The 23763-nt window shown below is 36.9% G+C and overlaps 1 protein-coding gene across 3 annotated transcripts in view; it reads right to left on the bottom strand.

The window, feature by feature from the left end:
- Window positions 1–23763, bottom strand: part of LOC124615844 (ATP-dependent RNA helicase DHX30-like) — a 358540-nt gene that overhangs the window by 118994 nt on the left and 215783 nt on the right. For all 3 annotated transcript variants that reach the window (XM_047143997.1, XM_047143996.1, XM_047143998.1), the window contains 3 exons: window positions 16363–16598; window positions 6668–6884; window positions 1083–1272 (listed from right to left, as the gene is read on the bottom strand). In XM_047143997.1, the coding sequence (XP_046999953.1) occupies window positions 1083–1272; window positions 6668–6884; window positions 16363–16598 (643 nt within the window). The remainder of the gene's footprint in view (window positions 1–1082; window positions 1273–6667; window positions 6885–16362; window positions 16599–23763) is intronic.

Below are 23763 nucleotides of genomic sequence, written 5' to 3'. Positions count from 1 at the left end.
ACTGTCAGTGTTTTGGGATAGAGAAGGAAATTGGCCGTACCGTTTCAACAGAACCATCCCAACACATTTGCCTGCAGCGATTTACTGAAATCATGGAAAACCTAAATCTGGATAGCCTGATGAGGATTTGAGCAGTCATTCCCCCAAAAAGGCAATGGATTGAATTAATTCAAGTGACACTAATTGAATTAGATGAGGAATGAGACAGAGAAAGTAGTAAACAATTTTTCTATTTGTGCAGCAAAATACTGACAATGGTAGATGCAGAGAGAATATATAATGTAGAGTAACAATAGCCCGAAAATGGTTCCTTAAAATAATGAATATAATTTTCTGAAAGTTTTTGTCTAGAGTGTAGCCTTTTATGGAAGCGAAACATGGACCATAAACAATACATACAAGGAAAGACTTAAACTTTTAAAATGTAATGTTATTGAAAAATACTAAAGACTTTATAGGTAGACTGAGGTATCAAATCAAAATGAGGAGAAAATGGATTTATGCCACAACTTTACTATCGTAAGCATCAAGGAATATTTGATGACCACCAACATTCTTCGTGAATGTAGCTTATGAGAAGATAAAACTCACTCTAGATGTAAAGAAAAACTGCGAGCCCATTTCTGTTATTTTTTATAGTGCTATAATAATGGAAATTCCAAGATGGAGCAGTACTTAAAATACGGGAAAGGTAACCACTCACTCACAAAGTATAAACGCTTGGAGCACACAAACACGCAACACGAGACAGCAATCACACTAGGTTTCGAGCACTAGCTCTTCTTCTAGCAAAAAGAAAACACACACAGAATGTACAGTCCTGTGGTCACAGGAGAGAGAGAGAGAGAGAGAGAGAGAGAGAGAGAGAGAGAGAGAGAGAATGTGTGTGTGTGTGTGTGTGTGTGTGTGTGTGTGTGTGTGTGTGTGTGTGTGTGTGGGTGGGTGTGGGGGGGGGGGGGGGGGCATTGTCAGTGGTATATAGCATTTCTGGAAGTTAAAAACATATCTGTTACAAGTACAATCATTATATATATAGATAAAGTATTTTTTTGGCAAAAAACATTATTTTAAACACGTTTTACCTTTTCTGCTACAAGTTCTCCTGGCTTAAATAGGATGACACACAGTGGAGATACAACAGAAGACTCTCTGATTAACAAAGATCTTCTTTCGAGAGACTTTATTTCATTGAAATGTGTAAGATATGGGCTTGAGTTATCACAATGCTTGTAATTAACACTGTCTGGTGTTATGGTAGCATGCTGCTCAAGCCTGCAAAAGAGGGAAAAACGCTAAATAATGTCTGAAGTCTTACTGTGGAAGCAGATGAGATATTGTCAACTGAAATAGGCACACGAATGTTTTACAGCCACTTAAAGCCATGGAATCTCAGGAACTAGTGACTGCAACAATCAATCTGAACCTTTTAATTTAGAGACCCACCACATTGTAGCAAAGCAAGCTGGGATCTAGTCCCATTTACCTTTGTTATTTGTCTCCTTAAATGACTTTTTTTGCCTCCTTAATTATCATTAGTGATACTGAGATATGTGCTGAAGACAAAGTCGTCATTCTGTAATTCCGAATATAAGACCAGACGCAACTTAGCTAAATTACATTAGTCAGAATAATTCCTAATTAATCTGAATCATTACAACTAAATAGTTTTGCTAATGCTCAGTTCAATTAACTAAAAATAATTATTTACTATTGCAGTTGCATTGTTGACAAGTAAACAAATGTAATTACTATATTACTGATAAAGTTAAGAAACTAACCCATGTTGTTGTTGTTGTGGTCTTCAGTCCTGAGACTGGTTTGATGCAGCTCTCCATGCTACTCTATCCTGTGCAAGCTTTTTCATCTCCCAGTACCTACTGCAACCTACATCCTTCTGAATCTGCTTAGTGTATTCATCTCTTGGTCTCCCTCTACGATTTTTACCCTCCACACTGCCCTCCAATACTAAATTGGTGATCCCTTGATGCCTCAGAACATGTCCTACCAACCGATCCCTTCTTCTGGTCAAGTTGTGCCACAAACTTCTCTTCTTCCCAATCCTATTCAATACTTCCTCATTAGTTATGTGATCTACCCATCTAATCTTCAGCATTCTTCTGTAGCACCACATTTCGAAAGCTTCTATTCTCTTCTTGCCCAAACTATTTATCGTCCATGTTTCACTTCCATACATGGCTACACTCCATACGAATACTTTCAAAAATGATTTCCTGACACTTAAATCTATACTCGATGTTAACAAATTTCTCTTCTTCAGAAACGCTTTCCTTGCCATTGCCAGCCTACATTTTATATCCTCTCTACTTCGACCATCATCAGTTATTTTGCTCCCCAAATAGCAAAACTCCTTTACTACTTTAAGTGCCTCATTTCCTAATCTAATTCCCTCAGCATCACCCGACTTGATTAGACTACATTCCATTATCCTTGTTTTGCTTTTGTTGATGTTCATCTTATATCCTCCTTTGAAGACACTGTCCATTCCATTCAACTGCTCTTCCAAGTCCTTTGCTGTCTCTGACAGAATTACAATGTCATCGGCGAACCTCAAAGTTTTTATTTCTTCTCCATGAATTTTAATACCTACTCCGAATTTTTCTTTTGTTTCCTTTACTGCTTGCTCAATATACAGATTGAACAACATCGGGGAGAGGCTACAACCCTGTCTTACTCCCTTCCCAACCACTGCTTCCCTTTCATGTCCCTCAACTCTTATAACTGCCATCTGGTTTCTGTACAAATTGTAAATAGCCTTTCGCTCCCTGTATTTTACCCCTGCCACCTTTAGAATTTGAAAGAGAGTATTCCAGTCAACATTGTCAAAAGCTTTCTCTAAGTCTACAAATGCTAGAAACGTAGGTTTGCCTTTCCTTAATCTTTCTTCTAAGATAAGTCGTAAGGTCAGTATTGCCTCACGTGTTCCAGTGTTTCTACGGAATCCAAACTGATCTTCCCCGAGGTTGGCTTCTACTAGTTTTTCCATTCGTCTGTAAAGAATTCGTGTTAGTATTTTGCAGCTGTGACTTATTAAGCTGATAGTTCGGTAATTTTCACATCTGTCAACACCTGCTTTCTTTGGGATTGGAATTATTATATTCTTCTTTAAGTCTGAGGGTATTTCGCCTGTTTCATACATCTTGCTCACCAGATGGTAGAGTTTTGTCAGGACTGGCTCTCCCACGGCCGTCAGTAGTTCCAATGGAATATTGTCTACTCCGGGGGCCTTGTTTCGACTCAGGTCTTTCAGTGCTCTGTCAAACTCTTCACGCAGTATCATATCTCCCATTTCATCTTCATCTACATCCTCTTCCATTTCCATAATATTGTCCTCAAGTACATCGCCCTTGTATAGACCCTCTATATACTCCTTCCACCTTTCTGCTTTCCCTTCTTTGCTTAGAACTGGGTTTCCATCTGAGCTCTTGATATTCATACAAGTCGTTCTCTTATCTCCAAAGGTCTCTTTAATTTTCCTGTAGGCGGTATCTATCTTACCCCTAGTGAGATAGGCCTCTACATCCTTACATTTGTCCTCTAGCCATCCCTGCTTAGCCATTTTGCACTTCCTGTCGATCTCATTTTTGAGACGTTTGTATTCCTTTTTGCCTGTTTCATTTACTGCATTTTTATATTTTCTCCTTTCATCAATTAAATTCAATATTTCTTCTGTTACCCAAGGATTTCTACTAGCCCTAGTCTTTTTACCTACTTGATCCTCTGCTGCCTTCACTACTTCATCCCTCAAAGCTACCCATTCTTCTTCTACTGTATTTATTTCCCCCATTCCTGTCAATTGCTCTCTTATGCTCTCCCTGAATCTCTGTACAACCTCTGGTTCTTTTAGTTTATCCAGGTCCCATCTCCTTAAATTCCCACCTTTTTGCAGTTTCTTCAGTTTTAATCTACAGGTCATAACCAATAGATTGTGGTCAGAATCCACATCTGCCCCTGGAAATGTCTTACAATTTAAAACCTGGTTCCTAAATCTCTGTCTTACCATTATATAATCTATCTGATACCTTTTAGTATCTCCAGGGTTCTTCCATGTATACAACCTTCTTTCATGAGTCTTAAACCAAGTGTTAGTTATGATTATGTTGTGCTCTGTGCAAAATTCGACCAGGCGGCTTCCTCTTTCATTTCTGTCCCCCAATCCATATTCACCTACTACGTTTCCTTCTCTCCCTTTTCCTACACTAACCCATATCAATCTTTAAACTATTCATATAGCTAGTTTCCAAAACATGGTAGGAACATCAGCACTTAGTTAATTTCCAGATACTTAACTCTTATGTATGGTACTGTTTACTTAGCTGTTTTTGCAGTTTCATCATCAAGAACCCTTATTTCAGTCAAAACTCTTATTGTAACACAGTTCAGACCAAAACCAATTTTTCTCTGCTATTCAATTATATTGTTATGTAAAATTCTAATTGTAAATTATTGAAATTACATATTTAACAATTTGAAACTTTAGCAGTCATTTTTGCAAAACTATATAAACACTGGGCTGAAGCGATTTTAAGTCAGTCCGTTCCAAGATTTCGAGCATGGAACCCATGTCACTCAAAACAGCCATAACACAGTTGTGCAATAATGTGTTTAAGTCAATATGAAACTGGACTGTGAATCAGAACTGTTAATAACATACGCAGATTAACATGAATATGAAAGACAGTCAGTGCCTAGATTCTGAGTGTGGAACCCATGGTAGTCTGAATCATAATAATGTAATGGTGCAATGATGTGTCCTCGTGGATAAGAAGGCATACAGTGAAGTAGGACAATTAACAGTGACTTCTGATTAATTTTAATATTAAAGTGCCATGCACATTGTTCGTATGGGAGAGAGTGATTTTGGTTGGTTAGGTTATACTGCACAGTGACTGTTGTCATATAATTAGAAGGTGAAGTAACTGTATACCTGGTAAAAGAGATTTGATTATGTAATTAAGACATGGACTGGCCACAACTAATTCACTGAGGGGCAGGGGGGGGGGGTCGACATTTATGGAAGTAAAACCTATGAAACCAAATGCCTGTGTCAACAACATATTTAATGTGGATAGTGCTGTACCCACCCACACTCTCAGCCAACTATTCGCCATGATCGCTGCCATCGAGGAGCTACAACCTGATATATGATGAGAAATGTCACAATGTGATTTGAAATGAATGAATGACCAGTCTAAACAAAGCATATTTTAATACTGTGACCTACTTTAAATCATATAGCACACTAAAAAATGTGTATTCCTTCATTAAATAAGAGTTAGCAAGTGTGAGTATGGAGAGTACTGCACTTCTGATCTTTTTTGCTTTTCAGAGGACTGTTTGTCGATGTTTATATTCAGTAGATTACAGCAAGCACTTTATTAAAGTCAACATTTAGTGTCCAATTTGGTCCATTATAAATGGTTTTTGAAAGCCTGTGACTGTGAAAAAAATAGGTTTGTTTATAAATAAATCTTCTGCTAACAGTCATGATTTTTCTTTATTTTACTTTTCGCAAAAGGCATTTCAAGAAATGATTCCCATTTTCAAGTGCGTTTTTTGTGTGATTAAGCCATTTCTATTGATGTTGTCAGTGTGTGAGAGTCTGCTTCATTTTGTTGACTTGAAACTGGGAATCATTTCCCGAAATGCGTCATGTGAAAAGTAAAATAAAGAAAAATCATGACTGGTAGCAGAAGATTTATTTATAAACAAACCTATTATAACATATAGTGTACAGACAATGAATCATCTTTTGTTGACATGGAACACAAATTTACAGTTAAACTGTCATCATGTATACATCACGTGATACTGTGATGAGACTCACATTCAAAAATGATGAATTTTGTAGGGATGTTGGGTACCATCTGATACGAATAATCTCTCCTACTACCTGGATCTGTGAAGAATATTTTACAGCAACCGCTGTCTCAAATGATTTGTGAACATTAAAGATACATACATTTATGCACAACTTTTCAACAAGACAATAAATTGTCATCAACTACACCGGCACCTTATTTCCTTAGCAGGTTTGTTATTGTTTCATGTGTAAGACAGTGACTTGCTTTAGGTTTCGCTGTAAGCAACTTTTATATTTAATAAGCAGAAGTAAGTATTTCAAATTTAGCAGCTGTTCTACTTGCCTTAGCTATAGGTTTTGTGTCAGTGTTTTACTGTTTTGAGAGCAGGTTCGGTATATCAGAGAAAATCTTAAAGAGGTCATGGTTCTTTAGCAGAAATCTTTTGTTTGAAGAGACAATGATGGTACAAGTGAAAAAACAGAAGAAATTTTCAGTATGAAATCATCGTGGGTGGGTGGGTGGGGGAAGGGAGGTGGCGGGGGGGGGGGGGGGGGGGGGGGTATCATTTTGTTTTGCCTACACACATATAAAATAGCAAGTGGACCTTCCTATACACAAGACATAATTAAATTTCACAACATTTTCATCCATAAAAAAAACTAAATGTCTTTAGTTTGAAAAACCTGTTGACATCAAATTCTTATCTACCACCAGCTACATTTAGCTATCGAAAGGGAAAGCATAGGGATATTTGTCAGCTCAGCACACATTATTTTGCAAAATAATATGTTATACGATACACCAGCTCCTCTGAAGAAGAATAAAATCAACAATGTTAAACTTACTCTGTGACTGTGAGATTTGTGTCTTTTACTATGCGACCATTCATAATTTTCCAGTTGCGCTTGACTAGTAAATTTCCCAGGCCTGACATTAACACAGCCTTTACCAATTCATCATGAAGCTGATATTTATTACATGGTGAGGCATCATCAGTAAGCTTCTCAGAATGACAAAGTATCTTACATTCATACAGATATTCCGAAAACAGTTTATTCAACCCTGTGAAATTAAATAAGTTTTAGTCTTGATGTAAACATTTTATTTTATAAATGATTTTTTCTTGCAATAAATTTCCATCACTGATAAGCATTGAATCTGCAAATGATCATAAACTCTGCAGACATTTAAAATAGGAAGAACATGGATAATTATTATATCTATCAGACTGTTGACTAACTTCATTAAGTTATTTTCACATGTTACATAGAAAATATCAATTATTTTCCCTCTGTCAATTATCCTTACAATTCTAAGCACCTAGTATAATTTTCCATTTTTTCTTATGCTGCACAGTTTTGAGAATAGTTCTGAAAGACATGTTTAGTCATGAAACTAAAGAATACATTCTCTATTGAAAGAAATTGTTAAACTGCAAATAGGTTTTAATTTTTTCACTAAGAGTAATGTATTTGAAAGTTACTGATATCACTACAGTTTAGTGTACCATACTCCACTAATTTGTCCAACTCGACTCAGACTGTATTTTAAATACCTGGAGTTTTACATATTTGACAACTACAAGAAACACTCTGGCTTGTCAAACACAAATTTTAAAAAACATCAGTTAAGACAGAATATTTTTAGTTAAAAGGCTTTTGAGATGAGTAAGAGACAAGAACACAATTTCAATGTCACCATCACATCATGAAATGAAAGTTGTAAATATGACAGTTTTTCCTTTTTTTTTAGCGGTTTTGTTTGTTCTATCACTTCATACTAGTCACAGCTCAAACGTACTCTTTGGAAAGTTTTTCTTCAATTGCCATATTTTCCTCAAAAAGCTCTTTATCACAATTCATGCCAGTAAACTTGTCATTTTGGAATTCAGCCAAAGAAACTATTTGGAACCATTTAGTATTGTGCAATGAGATATGAATACTAACTTTTCAATTACATCTAAGGCTGTTTTCACACTGTTCAGGTATGTTGAAAAACATCTTTAAAGCTGAATTGCTGCAATTGGCAAATTTTAGTAAAATTACTATAAATTCCTTGAAAGACCATTTTTATCTCACATTTCTCTTTGAGCCTGGTATGAGGTAACATTTCTGCCAAAAAATGATGCAATCAGAAGCATTTCTGTGTGATGTTTGTTGCTATCCATTTACCACAGTTCAGACACATCATACTAGAAGAAGTGAAATAATCCACCTATTGTTCAATTGTATGCTCCAGAGAGGAAGTATGCAACAATAAAAATCTTTGGCAACTTATACTATGATCTGAAAGCTTTACTACATAAAAATAATTTCAGACACAAACTAAAAAAAATCATGTCTGCTCAACAACTATAATTCAATAGAAAAAATTCTAACTCTGTGTTATAATTATTTATATGTGTGTTTCCATACCACCACCAACTCATTTACACACACACACACACACACACACACACACACACACACAAATCAGCACCAACAGCAGCTGCAAAGTTAAACACACCAGTAAACAGTAAGACAGTGACTGGACAATTCACAACAAACCAAGTGTCACTGCTATTGTGTATCATCACACAATAAATAAAAGGCACACCAACAATTAGTCATAGTGTAAAAAAATGCTGATACTTTCCTCTCAACTTTTAATTAATTTGCTAAAAGAAGAACACTAGTTTAAAAGTGCTGCTCGAACTGAAAATTAATAACTTTTATTTTCTACATACAAATATTCAGTTACTGTCAATTCCTGAAGGTATGCTTGCTAGAAACTGTGAGGGCTATGACTTCTGATGAGCTGTAATGACATTGCCGAGTTAAGATACCGCTTTATAAAGATATTTAGCACAGTAGACAAATCAAATACTGCATCCACTACAGAAAGGCAATATTATTGTACTTTCCTTTCCTTTTATCTATTTGAATCAGTCATTTACACTGGTTATGGCTCTAAAAAATGTAACTCCACATTGAAGTCGAGTTAAGTACATTAAGAAAATTCTAAACATTAAAATTCAGAAAGAATATAACAATTGGTGTAGCATCTTTTCTGACAATTATAATAAGATAATAATAAGGCACTAGGTACAAACTTCACACATCTTTTTAGTATGTGCATGATACCTATATGCTATTCACTAAACAGAGATGGTGCTGAGCAATAGACAGACACATCATAAAACATAGTACGAAACTTTCTTACTTTCAACATAGATTCCTGCCACAATTAACAAGCATATGGTCACTGTGTGGGCAAAGCATAAGACAAGAGGGGTTATGAAATATTATGCTAGAATAAAAACAAGTAGCTGTAAAGATTTTTGGGAGGAATAAAGATCCTCCCCACCTCGAATCTAACAGACACCTTATTACCTTGTGACAATTTTTAACTTTCAATCTTGCCTCACCTCTCTTCCCAACACCATTCTTCAATTAAATTTAAATTAACATCACAACTGTATAAACAGTCATCATTCTTCACTTCAAAACTGACCCTGCGCTAATTAACTTTTTAGCGTAACTGTTAACCACAGGGCTTCAGCAACTATCCAACACATCCATCTACGAACAGTGAATCGATACCATCCAGGAAGTCTAATATGATCTTTACTCTCAGAAGAAGCTTGTGAAAGGAAAAGGAAAATGATTCTGTTGGCAAGAACAAGTACACATCCTGCAGTAGCTGCACTCTGTAAAAACTACTCAAAATTACCAAGAAAGGTTATCTAAAAAATATCAAGGCACATGCACATATTTTGTCAGTAATCAGTAATTCCGACAACAGACTTAAGGCTATATAGAATGTAGTGAAACGAGAGACAGGACAACCTGCCACAGAATAGGATAACATCGCAATTGAACTGAATGGAAGGGCTATAAATGATTAATCACTGTGGCGAATATATTTAATAAGCATTTCTTAAATATAGTAAAAGCATAGGAACAAACATTTCAAGAGAAAAAGCAAAACATGTGTGAAAACAGTTACTCTCATAAAATTCAATCATAGGAATGTATTACCAACCTCTCCTTCCGATATTAAGAAAACTACACATTCTCTCAAAAATAAAAGCTCATCTGGTTCTGATGCTTTTTTTCCCAATAGAGTACTAAAGATTTGTTTCCATTAATAAGCCAAATCTTACCTGAAATTTGTAATGCATTACTAACTCAAGGCATTTTACCAGAGAGACTGAAATATTATGATGTTAAACATCTCTAAGATTGGTGATAAGAGAGATGTCAATGACTGCCAACCTGTATCACTCCTGACATTTTCCAAAATCTTCGAGAAGGTGATGTATTCTAGATGATATTCACCTTAGCAACTATAATATCCTCAGAAAATCGCAGTTTTGGTTTCAGAAAAGGTGCTGTACTGAGTATGCCATTTGTGTATTCTCTCATCAAAATTTACAGCCATTAAATAATAAAATAGCATTGGCTGGTATTTTCTGTAACCAAACAAAGGGATTTGACTGTGTGAATCACAGAGTTCTCCTAGATAAATTGAAGTTATATGGGATTGATTCTATAGTCAACTAATGGATAATGTCTATCTAACCAAAAGAATGCAGGAAGATTTAGTTGTAAGATGGCCCATTGGATAGCTCACCAAAAGCTAAAGAAAGATCAGGCTTGATGATAGGAAGAAGGTATTCTGAACTGTGAAGGATGAAGTGAAATAGAAACAGTGAATGGTCCAATCTCAGATTTGCAACAGTGAGCAAATGTGTGTAGCCACAGCGTTATGGTTATGTGGTTACAGTGTTGCACTGCGAAAGGGGAGATTTGTGTTGAAATATTGCTTGAGCCGCCCCCCCCCCCCCCCCCCCCCCAACCCCACCCTGCAAAGTGATCCACGGAACATGAAACTAACTAGCTCCTTTATAAAATGACTAGGTCTTTCTAATGTCTCTTTGCTGTTGCATCATCGTCTTCCTTCACAATCACATCATACCTTGGACAGCCACTTTCTACATGCTATCCATCATCTACAATCCTGACCACCAACGAATTCCCACTAAGGCTAGTTTCTGTGTTCCCAGTGAATGAACTTTTACCCTTGTGGACAAACATTTTAATTGGCTTGCCTGCAGCCTACACTCATTTATTCAGTCATTCCACTTCATGTTCTGTATATCCCATAATTACGGAGAATCTTGAAAGACTTTGACCGAAAAATGTTACGCATCAACAGGAAGAAGCAGCTACTGTATGCTATGCCTGTGAAGTCCAGTAAAACTTATGACCGGTGCTAAGCTACTTAAGTTAATAACTGAAGCTCTTACTTCTAGATGGCTTTATGTATCCATTAAAGGATGCATATGTACATTAAAAGAATAGCTATTTTTCTACATTCCTCAATTCAGTTTTTTGCAATTTTGTGCAAACCCTTTCAGAGAGTACTGGGTGTCTATCTCCAGATATCTGACAGTTCTCGTTCAGGGTGTATATGCGGACAAGGAAACGAATTCCTGGATTTTTCCCAGTTAAAAACACACTTTCTCCCAGGTGAAAACACACTTTTTCCGTGTTAAGTGACGGTATACTATTCCTTGGAACTGTAAAACTTATCAGTCCTCTGATGGTTCTGGTTTTATACACTGATGTAGAATTTCTGAGCCCTTTAGAAAACGAAACTCAGAAAAAAGACCATTTACGCTGCATATTTTCATATTACGAAAGTATAAATTCGAATTCCACCAAATGCCACATGTTACTTTCCGAAGCATTGAAATCGAGATTGCGATGCACTTTTGTAAGCCAGTCATAGCTCATGTCATGTGATTTCACCAGCTGATACAGCGGATATTCAGAGCTTAGGACACGTGATGTAGTCAGCCAATAGTATTATCACTGTTAAGAAGTGCGTGCACACAAATAGGAAAAGTTAATGGTGTACATTAATATGCATAGTGTTGCTACAAGAAAAGCAGAGCTTTCACATATAATATTGGTCTCTACAATTAATAAGCTGCAAGAGAACTTTCACATATAATGATGATTTTTTTTTTTTTTTTTGCGATTGTTACACTTTAAGATACATCACACAGAAGTGTTTTCTATCTGGTCATCCTCAAATACTTAATTTTTAAATGAGAGTCAAATGCTCTGTGATTTAAGAAATTCATCACACATTCTCACACTTTGTTCATCTTGTGTAAAAGGAAATTTACTTTGAAAGTAATGCTTTTCAATCAATCATTCACTATATTTTCCCGGGACCTGTTGCAAAGAGGTTCGTTTCAGCAGTTGCCAGAGAGCGCCAGATAACAAGCGTCACAGTGCTTGCACAGCTACGATGATGCAGAAGCCCGTATGTTCGTACATGTAAAACATTAAAAGATTTTACATTATGTCATAAAAGAAACAAGGCATCAGAGGAATTCTGTGAACCATACTAAAATGCATAATTCAGCTTAAAGTGCACATTCATGCGTCCAGATTCGGTTGTAAGTTTTCTTGGAGTACCAGTACTGTATTGTCTCGTTTTTTGTTTTTTTATTTTGGCATAATGCCATACATGCTATAAGTTGAAAACATGCTCTTTTGAAATACAGCAAACAGTTGAAACTAGCCAATAGTGTGGGATTAAACAATTCGTTTCAAATAAATTGACTGCCTCAGCAGAAAAGATTAATAAAGCCATGTTTCTTTAGCAAACCAACAAAAATAACTTAATTGTTCTGCAAGGTGATTAATGCTTAACTGAAATTGTCTCCCAAGGCAGATACCCCAGTTTGTTCTCAGTGAATATCGCAGCTTGCGCGCGACAGTAAAATTTTTCCGGGTAGCATCCTGCTGCTTGCTTATACAGCTACCAGCCACACTTTTCTAGCCAGAAGCGGGAGAAGGTACATGCAAGACTCAACTGAGCATGTGCATGGGTCTACTCACAACTGCTCACACGAATCTAATGTAATCAGTTTTGATGTCATGCTCATCGGAGGCAATTCGTTGTTATGAAGCATTTCATAGTCTTCCTAAAGCCTTTGACACATTTTTCTACTGGCAGACGCTTGTATGAGCACTGTGTTTGGTTGTGTACATGGCACATTTCCTTTGCAACTTAAGTTTTATTTTAGTTTTTTTCTCTCGTTCTTGTTTTATTGCTGCAGTTCTATTCTGCAGTCGCGGGACGCAGTAATATCCTTTGTTAGAGTATTATTTCTTACCAGTCAAAATTACAAAAAATTAACTGAAAACTAAAACAAAACAAAAATATCCTGGAATTCTAAAAAATTCCTGGGCTTTTCCTGGTTTTCTCCCAGATGAAAAAATTCCCGGGTTTTTCCTGGATCTCCCGGTTGTCCCAGGTCGTACACACACTGTCGTTTTTCAGCAGGTCAAACAAATCTGTAACCATTCGTGCTCCCTTTGTTGTACATGTACAATATCCCCATTAATCCTAAATAGTACGTGTCTTGCACACTAATATGATCATAGATGGGTCCCATTTTATCTTAATTCACTCTTGTTAATAGCCACTTTCACAACTATTATCTTGCAGGGTTGCAAGTCTATTACTGAAGCACAGCACTGTTTTATACAGTACTGACTTAGGTCCTCGGTGAGAGAGTTTATTCCACTTTTTGGGCATATAATCACTTCCCGTTTCCTGATATTAGGTGTAAGTGATATTAACTTGTATTCATCTAGGTGCATCTGTTTGATTTCTGTGACTTTCAAATTATGTTTTGCTACCCATAGCACACGTATAGAAATACTTACAGACTTTTCCATGTCTTGAAGTGAAATGAGAGGCTCATTTTTCCTACTTAACAAACTTCTTATGTTTCGATGAAAAACTCCAAGCACGAGGACTGTTCAATAAAGAATGGCCATAATTTTTTTTTATTTTATTTTATTTTTTTTTTTTTTTGACAACGTATCTTTACTCATCCTCACATTGATTTTTGCAAGATACTCAACAGCAACATTGGCAATGTGCTGCCGTGCATTATCGTGGTGCAGCATCCAGCCTCCTTCATGGAAATGTGGTCTTTCGCTCCTGATATGGACTTCAAATGTTTTCAGGACATCCCTGTAGTACTGCCCAGTTACTGATGTGTGTGCAGGTACAACATGCATAATTGATCATCATGTCCACAGGATGTAGATGTTCATATTTTTTCTGTGCCTCAGTATATGACTGAAGGCCAACAAATTTGTATTCCTGGATCATCTGTTCCTTCTTGAAAACAGGTGAATGTGGAGGGTGATGTTTCGAGTAGTTTATACACAAAAGTGGATGTTCACAAGGACTACCTTCATAGAGTGATGGTCCACGATAGCCATATTTTGGGTCTGCTGTGCAGTGGTATGACATGTCCAGGGCGCAAACATCTGATGCACCTTGTAGGCAGTAGGACATACGGTTTCACATCAAACCTGTACACCATGACCTTAACCTCCTCCAGGACATACGGCTAAAATACAGGTGCCTGTATCATACAATTATCCTTGAGCCCTTACTGAACACGTGTGATAAGTACCCCTCAGTGCTGGAGATTAATCCAGAGTTCCTCATCTGGAGCATAAGATCTCCATGGAAGATGATTCGTTGCACCATGTGCAGAGTTTTGTGTGGGGCAATGATCACAGGTACGTCACCTGCAGTAATGTGTCCTTTGTCCATGTAATGTTGTAGTAGCAGTGCACAGCATTAGTATGGTTCCGAACAGACAATGGCACTGTGTCATATCACTGGGTCCTAGAAACCTCTCTTTGAAGGGACAGCGAAAATATGAATAAACTGTTACTTGTCAACTGAAACACCAGTTTTTAACTGACTTCTACACAAGGCAATGCAGTAAGAGCAAATTTATGAAGAATGCCTATTTTGAGATTAGTGGAGGCAGTGGACAGAATGGACAAGCAGTACCCAGACTTTTTGCCTAGACTCCAAGTGACAGCTACTGTTACTAATAACTGTTAATGGCAATTCCAAGAAGTGAGAGACTAAATATACTACTTAAGGACAAATGCCCTCAACGGCACTAATCATAGGAATGAGTTGTCTCTCCTCCAATATTATATGAAAAGCATCATTTGTGGAATGGCTGTAAGGCAGACACATACTCTTGAAATTTCCATTTATACAACTGCATTCAAATGATGTGACATCAGAAGCCAATTGATAACCAAGAAATCCCAATGTAAGATATTAATTGTGTACAAAAATTTACATGTGCAACAGCCACAAACAGATAAAAGTTGAATGGTAATTTCTGAGACAACAAAGGAAGTGGCACTTTTTTGTACATGAAAATCTGATAGTGGTTCACCATCCATTTTTCCTCTACATAACAAAAGTTGCCTGTGGTCAATTGCATCAATTCATATGTTGCTGAGTATGATATACTTTAATAAACTGGGGCAGAGACTAAGAGATTAAATTTTACAAAAATGTGTGAGGAACAACTTCACTGGGTATGAAATAAGTGGGTGAAAGACAATATTAAGAGTGATTACATTGATAACACTGAGAAGTGCAGTACTTTTTAATACTATTACATCTATGTTTTTATAAAGTAATGCATTGAAATTCAACATTTTGGGTATTCAGTTCACTACTTTTCAACAGATACTTCCAGTGCAGTTACACAATATTTATTCATAATAGCCTTTCCTGATGGCCAACTGACAGAATCCCTTCCACTAGCTTACCATCCTCCATTCCATTCTGTGTTGGGAATTAATATTTAGTTCCTGTGTAGCACTGCTGGGCTTCCAGTTACTTCATTTGTTACAGTGCTGAAAACTCAGTTGAATTACACCAAGATAGGCAGTAAAGTGTATACATTTGATATGTCAAAATCCTGTGCAGTAGTTCTTGGTACATGTTTGACACAATGATTAATTATTCTCAGATGTTACAAGACTTCTAATGTAAATGCCAAGTCATTGCTACTTGTATTATCTAAGTTGTTTAGAAATGGTTCTGTAGGCAGTCTTGAACATATCTATGCAAAAGCTAACATAAATTCTGATTTTGTAATTTATGTACACTAGCTCTCTATCTCAGAATTAAACAGAGGGTTTTTTAAGAACTTTATTCCTACTCATCTTACAGCAGAATGGACCAATGACCTTCAATATAGAGCTTCATCAGTGAGAATGCCACACATTACTCGTATCAAACAATGGAAAATCCAGGACTGAATGCAACAATACCAAAGAAGTAAAGTTACTACTAACCATAGAGTAGAGATGCCTTAATGGCCGAAAGCTATAATTGGTGAATCTTTTTGTTATGCCTATCGTGACTCAGTATCTCCACTATATGGTGAGTAGCAACTTTCCTTCTCTGGTATTGACACATTACTCTTATTATAAAACAATTTACTTATTAATTAAACCTGCTGTCACCCTTCTGCTAGAGTCCAGCTTACCTTGAAGAAGAAGAAGAAGAAGAAGAAGAGTGCAATAACAGAAAAGTCATATGTTTAGCATTATTCTTTTATTTTTTCCAGCTAAATAAAAGGGAGAAAACAATACAATGCTTTGTGAAACTGGTGATAAGATGATATACTCACTGGCAATAAGGTCAATGCTGGGAACATTTATGTTCATATGCTGACAAAGACTTCTGAAATCCCCAGTTTTCATTTGCCATAGCATTCTATGTATTTTCCACAGGGCAATATGATCACTTGTTGAATGGTGCTCTCTTTTAGTTTCACGGATGTGATCCTTTTCTGTGAGGGCACCTTGAAATAGATCCACTTCTCCACTGAGAACTGTTGTAATGGTAAGCACTGGTTGTGTACACCTGGAAAAATGCTTTCTGCTTTACAGGAGTCATGCAATAATCAGAAGAATATTTTTAATGTTTGAAAATTCACTGCATTTTTTAAAATAAACCTCATGAAATCCTCATAAGCTGCTTACAAGAGTTTTGCACCACCTATATATCTGTGGACTTAAGGAAATGAAAGAATAAGCCTTATGCATGTATATAAAAATAGTTTTACTGTGAAATAAAACAAAACTAATTAAAATCAAAGTAGTCTGCTCTTTGCACATTAGAGAAATCAGTATCTGTTACTGTGTTGCACGTTCTAAACTGGAAACAGGTCATCAAGGTATGTTGACAGCCTGAACAGTGTATATGAGCTGTATTATATTATTCAGTGTTGGAGACATAGCAAACACTACTGAGCTGCACCGAGAACGCAGGTTTACTTACACCTCTACTACACAGTTGGCTGTACGTAGCAATTTCCTGTGCTCAAAAAAGTGTCGAGTAAGAGGTTAAAAAAATCAAAAGTAAGTAATTTTGAGGGTAGTATGAAACATTCTGAGCAGTCTGTATAAACTATTATTATTTGTCGAACTTTTAGTTTGATAATATTCAAAGATAGACATCCATAACTTGTATAGTGTTGTTGATTTTGAATATATTTTCAACTTCATTGTGCATGTGCAACAGATGATATCTCTGTTTTTCAAATATTCATTCCTAATATCTAGAATTCTTTTGTAGTTTAATTACCCATAGTTCATTCCAAAAAGCGTGATGGTACTGACCTAACTTAATAAAATTTAAGATGAGTTTCTGATGTTACTTTATTCTGAATAGAACCTCTAATGGTACCATTTAGGTAACTGGATGTCAAAATTCTGTCTTTTTGATCTAGATCTCCTCTGTACATCAACATGATCCCTAAAAATTTAAATCTGTCTAGTTGCTTTATGAACCTGTTTTCTATTTCTATTTTTGCCCTTACTGGTTTTTGTTCTCAGACAGCCATGACTTATTTTTGTAGTGATATTGACATGTTACATATATGATATATTTTGTGAAGTTCATAGGCAGTTCCCTGTAGTTAGTCTATACTATTCAGATTAAAACTTGTTATTCTGTATCCCCTCTGGCCCAGATGCTTTAAAGTCACAAAATTTTTCATGTTCACAATTGTAATCCTACCACTAGTGCAATAAACAGGCAGTGCCTGCCATTAATATACTGTTATTAAATATATTTAATTATATTCCAAAAGAATTTGTTTATGATTGTCTTATTATTATTATTATTATTCCCCACCCACCCTCCCCATGAGGCAAACGAGAATTGCAGCCAACTGACATTTGTCTGCCACAGAGTATTAAGTGGCACATGCTTCACACACTAAAAAGAGATGAATGGGACAAACTCCGTAACATCACAGACATACATAGTTTCTCAGTGAATGTTCAGGATCTGTCAACTGGTCTTGGTTCTCCTGAGAGGCATCTGTCAAAGTTATTTTTATTTTATTTTATTTTTACTTGCGAACTGATCACTTAGGATCATACTACAATTTCATTTCTTCTTTGTCTTAAGTATCCTCTTTCTCCAGTACTCTTTCATATGGACGCTGTGCTGTTGCTTCTGTTGATCCGTCCAAGATCTTCCAGTCTTCTTAGTTCTTTCGATTAGAAATCCTTCCAAGCTTCGAATGATGGTCTGGACTGTATCCCTATTTAACATCTGAACTTCCTGAATGCTGAACCTTTCCAGATCCTTATGAGCTTCCTTAATCCATGTCGTCATCATTTCCTTTTTCCACAGGTAGTCTAATATTCTTTTGGTTGTCTGGTTTTGTCCATTCTGTACAGGTGTCCTAGAAATGATAACCGCCTCTTTTTCAAGGTCTCCAAGATTTTATCCACCTTTTTGTACATTTCGTTGTCTCTCCGAAGTTTCCAGCCAGTTTCAGCCTGGGTTGCACCTATGATTTTCCATAATATTCTTCTTTCTAGTACCTGCAGCTTTTCCAACTTGTAATTCATTGATAGGCACTCACTGACATACAGGCACTCTGTTTTTACCACAACACTGTAGTGCTTTATTTTGGCATTCCAAGAGATGCACTTTTTGTTATAAATTTTTTTAGTTAATCCTTAAGCTCTCTCCATTTTTGGGATCCAGCCCCCACAGCAGCTTTCTCCAGTCTGTTCTCTTGTACAGCTTCACTGAAGTATTTGAATATTTTTACCCCCTCAATCTGTCCATCTATGTTTCAAGAAATTGTGGTCCATGTTTGTCACTTGTCATGACTTTGCTCTTCTCTTTCGAGATCCTAAGTCCTGTCTTGCCAGCGATCCTTTTGAGTAGGTTGACTTGTATGGCCGCTTCTTCTATGTTCTCTGAAAGTATTGTAAAATCATCAGCTAAAGCCACGCAATTGACTTTGATTCCTCTGAATTTTCTTCCTAGACAGATTGGGTTCATCCCTTGATTTTCAAGTTTGGAATTCTAAATTCTCACAATCTTCTCCAGAACAGAGTTAAATTGTATTGCTGATAATCCATTGCCCTGTTGCACACCTCTCTTTATTTCAAATGTTTGGGACAATTCTCCCATGAACTTCACTTTGGAAGTTGTGCCTGTTAAGGTTTTTTTTTTATAATGTTTGCCAGCTTGTTTTTTACCCCAAATTCTCAGATGATCCTACCTAGGATCTCTCTCTATCCACTGAGTCAAAGGCTTTTTTGAAGTCAGTGAAAGAAACCACTATATTTTTGCCATTCAGCATTCTGTGTCAGATTCTTGATTTCAAATTAAAAATTTGTTTGGCACATGAGCGGCCTTTCCGGAATCCACACTGGAATTCTCCAAGTTGTTTATCTAGGATTCCTTGAGTTCTATTCATCAGCATATTTGAGAGGATTTTGTAGTTGACTGGGAGCAATGACACACCTCTGTAGTTGTTTACATCTTGTTTGTCACCTTTCTTATGGAATGGGTGGATCAGTGCCATTTTCCATTCATCTAGCAGTTTTTCTGTCTCCCAGCTATACAGCAGGATAGTGGTGGAAGGAAATAGAAGTGTCAGTTAAAAGAGGAACGCATTCTACTGGTGGCTGAATGATAAATCGGAAGTAACAAGAACAATCAACAAGGAAAAAAAGAATGAAGTGATAAAAAAGATAAGGCTAGCAAAGAATAAAGCATGGGAAATGATATGTGCAATAGCAATGGCAATAGCAAACTGGGATTAAGGAGAGTGAAACAAGCGTGATCGGTATTAAAAGGTCTTTGACAAGAGACAAAAGTCAAAACCAGTCTCCAGCTGATAACACCAAAAGAATGGGAAGAATATATCTGAAAATTATTAAAAAAGGACAGAGAAGAGTATCTGGCGGAAGGAACAATGGAAGAAAAGTAGCAGGAAGGGGATGAGATCTAAGTTTCAGAAACTGAGGTGAATAAGGTATTAAGAACAGGGAAGAATGGTAAATAACCAGGACCAGACAATATCAATCCGGAGCTCTTAAAATATGGTGGTGACAAAACTGTGAAACTAATAATATGCTTATTCAATAAAATGTTACACGGAGATTCAGTACCCAAGGAAATGAAGGTGGACTATATTAATACTATATTTAAGGGAGGGGATCACAAAAGCTGTTCGAGCTACTGAGGAATATGTGTTAGAAACACATTAACGAGAATTTTCGGGAAAATAATTAAAAATAAGCTGGAAATAAATTTTAAAACCCGGGAAGAACAATGTGTCTTTGATCTGGTAGATCATGCATACATTGTATTTTCACATTACAGCATCTCTAAGAGAAAACATAGGGGGAAAAAAAAAACATGATTAATTTTCATAGATTTAGAAAAAGCATATGATGCTGTCCTGAGAAAAGTACTTTGGAGAGCATCATATTTGGCAAACATAAAGGGTCCTTTAATTAAAATAATACAAGAAATATATAAAGATAACATGTCAAGTGAAAATTGGTAGTACACTTTCACAAAAATTTGGAACAAGCAAGGGTCTATTACAAGGCTGCCCCATGTCACCAACATTATTTAGAATTTAGATAGATAAGACATGGTCTTGTAAATTCAGTGGAGTGGGGCTGTAAACTAAAGATGGAGTTTGTTTATATCACTTACTATTTCCTGAAGATCAAGTAGTTACAGCACAAGACGGAAGGTTGCAAATTCCATGTGTAACCAATTAGCAATGGAATGCGGAAACTGGCGATTGAAGATAAAGCACCAGAAAACAGAATACCTCATTAATGATCCAGATGACTTAAAAGAGGAAAAGAAAATTAAGGTGGTCAGTACTTTCTGTTATTTGGGATCCATTTTAGAATTACAGGGAAAATCAGGGATAGTAATTAATAAAAGAATTAGCAGTGGAAGGACGGTCATTGGGATGCCTCAACCTTATGGAGCTGAAATTTAATAAACTGAATTAAAAAACCAAATATAAATCAATAGAGAGAGTGTAGTTATATATGGAGTGGAGACTTGGACTACAAATCTGAAACGCCTAAAAAAACTGCAAGCAGTAGAAATGGACTTCTGGAGAAGATCAGCAAAAATTTCTATAAAAGAGAGAGCAAGAAACGACGAAATAATAAAGAGAATGGGAGTAAGAGAAAAAATACATGATGTGATGGATAGAAGGAAGTTACAATGGAACGGGCATGTAAGAAGAATGGAGGAAGCCAGAATTCCAAAAATGACCCTGGAATGGGAACCAGAGGGAAAGAAGAAGAGAGCACATCATGAGGAGACAAATTAAGATCTTGTGTAAATGATGTAATAATTTCTGGGTATTTGTGATGTTAGAGAAGAAACTTTTGTGTAGAGGAAAACCTCAATAAATAAAAGAAATAATAATTAAATGAAATAAAACCCTACTATGCTGGCCCCAAGCTCGGAGCCCCATTTGCAAGAGATGGGGAAGTAGGAGGGGGAGGCGTAACAGCCTTGTAAAAAAAACCTGGGTCCATCTGGCTTCGGATGGTAGCACCCAGTAAGAGCCCCTGCCAAGGGTTACTAGGTGAAACCCAGTCAGTGGTCTCAAAGGCACAAGAGGAAGCTCAGTTCCCAGTGGCTGAGACATTGGAAGAACGTAGTGGAGTAAACCACAAAAAGCAATCATTTCAGACTAACAATCCGATCTTGCTTTGGAATTTATTTCCTCCACCTACACTTTCATATGCAGAATGGGAATGTTGCTAAATGAGAGCACTACCCCAGGTGGTAACTTGAAAAAGGAATCTACCATTGCAATGCGACGTGCACCGAGACCTAGGATTATGGGGAGTCCCACCACTTGCATACAAAAAGACTCAGGGCATCTTGAAACACCGTACAAACTGAAATTCAGGAAAAAATATTTCATTGTAACCATTAACGTAAATTCAGTCCTTCGAGTCGGAAAATGGATAGAATTGGAAAAGCTCCTGTACGACCACGAAATTCAGATCTTGGCTGTACAAGAGACCAGATTCCTAGATGAGCACATCATGGACACACAGCACTACAGAGTGTTCACAGGAAAGCCAGCAATAAAGATAATGACTAACACCCCTCTCCTTCCTGGGACTGCCTTTTATGTAAACAAAACTGTAGCGAACAAAGTCATAAACTTCTCATCAAAACCTAAAATATTATCCATACTGACAATCAATTGCAAAAACAAGAAATATACTCTTATAAACTGCCATGCTTGAATTAACAAAGATAACAGAAGAACCCACAGGAAGTTGATGACTTCTGGGATCTACTGGAAACAGAATTCTCCAGGATAGCTGTGAACCATACAAAAATCCTTCTGGGAGACTTCAGTGCACAGATTGAGACAGGAAGAAAATATGGACACACAGCAGGAGACTGCCCAGCACACAGGAGAACAAATCAGAATGGAGAAATGCTCATTGAACTCTTCAGAACTTTCCAGTTGAAGCTGATGTCAACTAATTTTTGGAAACTCGCAAGAAAAGCAAAGACCTGGGTATCTCCAAATCCAAACCTAGGAGAATCCAATTAGACCATGTAGGAATAACCAGGACAAACATTAGAGAAATGATGAATGTTAAAGTAATCAGAGATGGTAAATTTGACTCTGATCACTACCTCTCCATAGTTAAAATGCATTTTTCCCACGAAAAGAAAGAGACACCCAAAGTGACCAAATATGACACCAACCAAATGAACATCAACCAAGACATAAGTAACTTCTGAGAAAAAATCCGCTTCCCTAGAACAGAGACCTGGCAACACCTCAATGAATCCGCAAAGAAAACGCTCAGTCTGGCAAAGACAAAATGGACAATCTGGTGGAGTGAAGAATGTGAGAAAGCACTTGAAAAGAATCAACACATGGGAAAGTTCAGGAAACAGGGAACACTGGGAACATTTCAGAAAACAAACAAAAGAAACATCAAGGATATTCCACAGAGTAAAATGAACATCTGATGATACAAAATTTCAAAATCCCCTGGACAGCTTCACAAAAATAATAGCAGAGATTTATTTCAAACTTTTAAAGACAAGCTCAAAGGATATCAGCTCCCAAGTGTAAGCTTCAAAAATGAACAGGGCAAAATTGGATTCAACGATCAAGAAAATTGCCATATACTAGCCAGATACTTCGACAAGCTGCTCAACTGCCCACCTCTAACCACAAACTGGAACTACTGGCTCCTCCTGAGAATCTAGATGATGATATGCCACCAACAAAAGAAGAATTAAAGGAAGCCCTAAAAAGTCTCAAGAACAACAAGGCAATGAGAGAAGACAACATCAGCTGTGGCTGTTTCCCTTATTCCCAGCACCTCAGTTGCTGTATCTATAACATTGGATTTTATGTAACCATACATGTGCTCTATGCTTATACTTAACATACTTACACCATTGGATTTTATGTACTCGTGCATGCACCCCCCCCCCCCCCCCCCTCCCTTCCGTGAATCCTGGACCTTGCCGCTGGTGGGGAGGCTTCCATACCTTGCCAATACAGATAGACGTACCTTAGGCGCAACCACAATGGAGTCATATCTGTTGAGAGGCCAGACAAACGTATGGTTCCTGAAGAGGGGCAGCGGCCTTTTCAGTAGTTGCGGGGGCAATAGTCTGGATAATTTATTGATCTGGCCTTGTTAGATCAACCAAAACAGCCTTGCTGTGCTGGTACTGTGAA

The sequence above is a fragment of the Schistocerca americana genome, chromosome 5 (genome assembly GCF_021461395.2).
Source record: "Schistocerca americana isolate TAMUIC-IGC-003095 chromosome 5, iqSchAmer2.1, whole genome shotgun sequence".
In the NCBI taxonomy this organism is placed as follows: Eukaryota; Metazoa; Arthropoda; class Insecta; order Orthoptera; family Acrididae; genus Schistocerca; species Schistocerca americana.
Note: the sequence above shows the minus strand (reverse complement) of the source record. Positions and strands in the feature narration are given on the sequence as shown.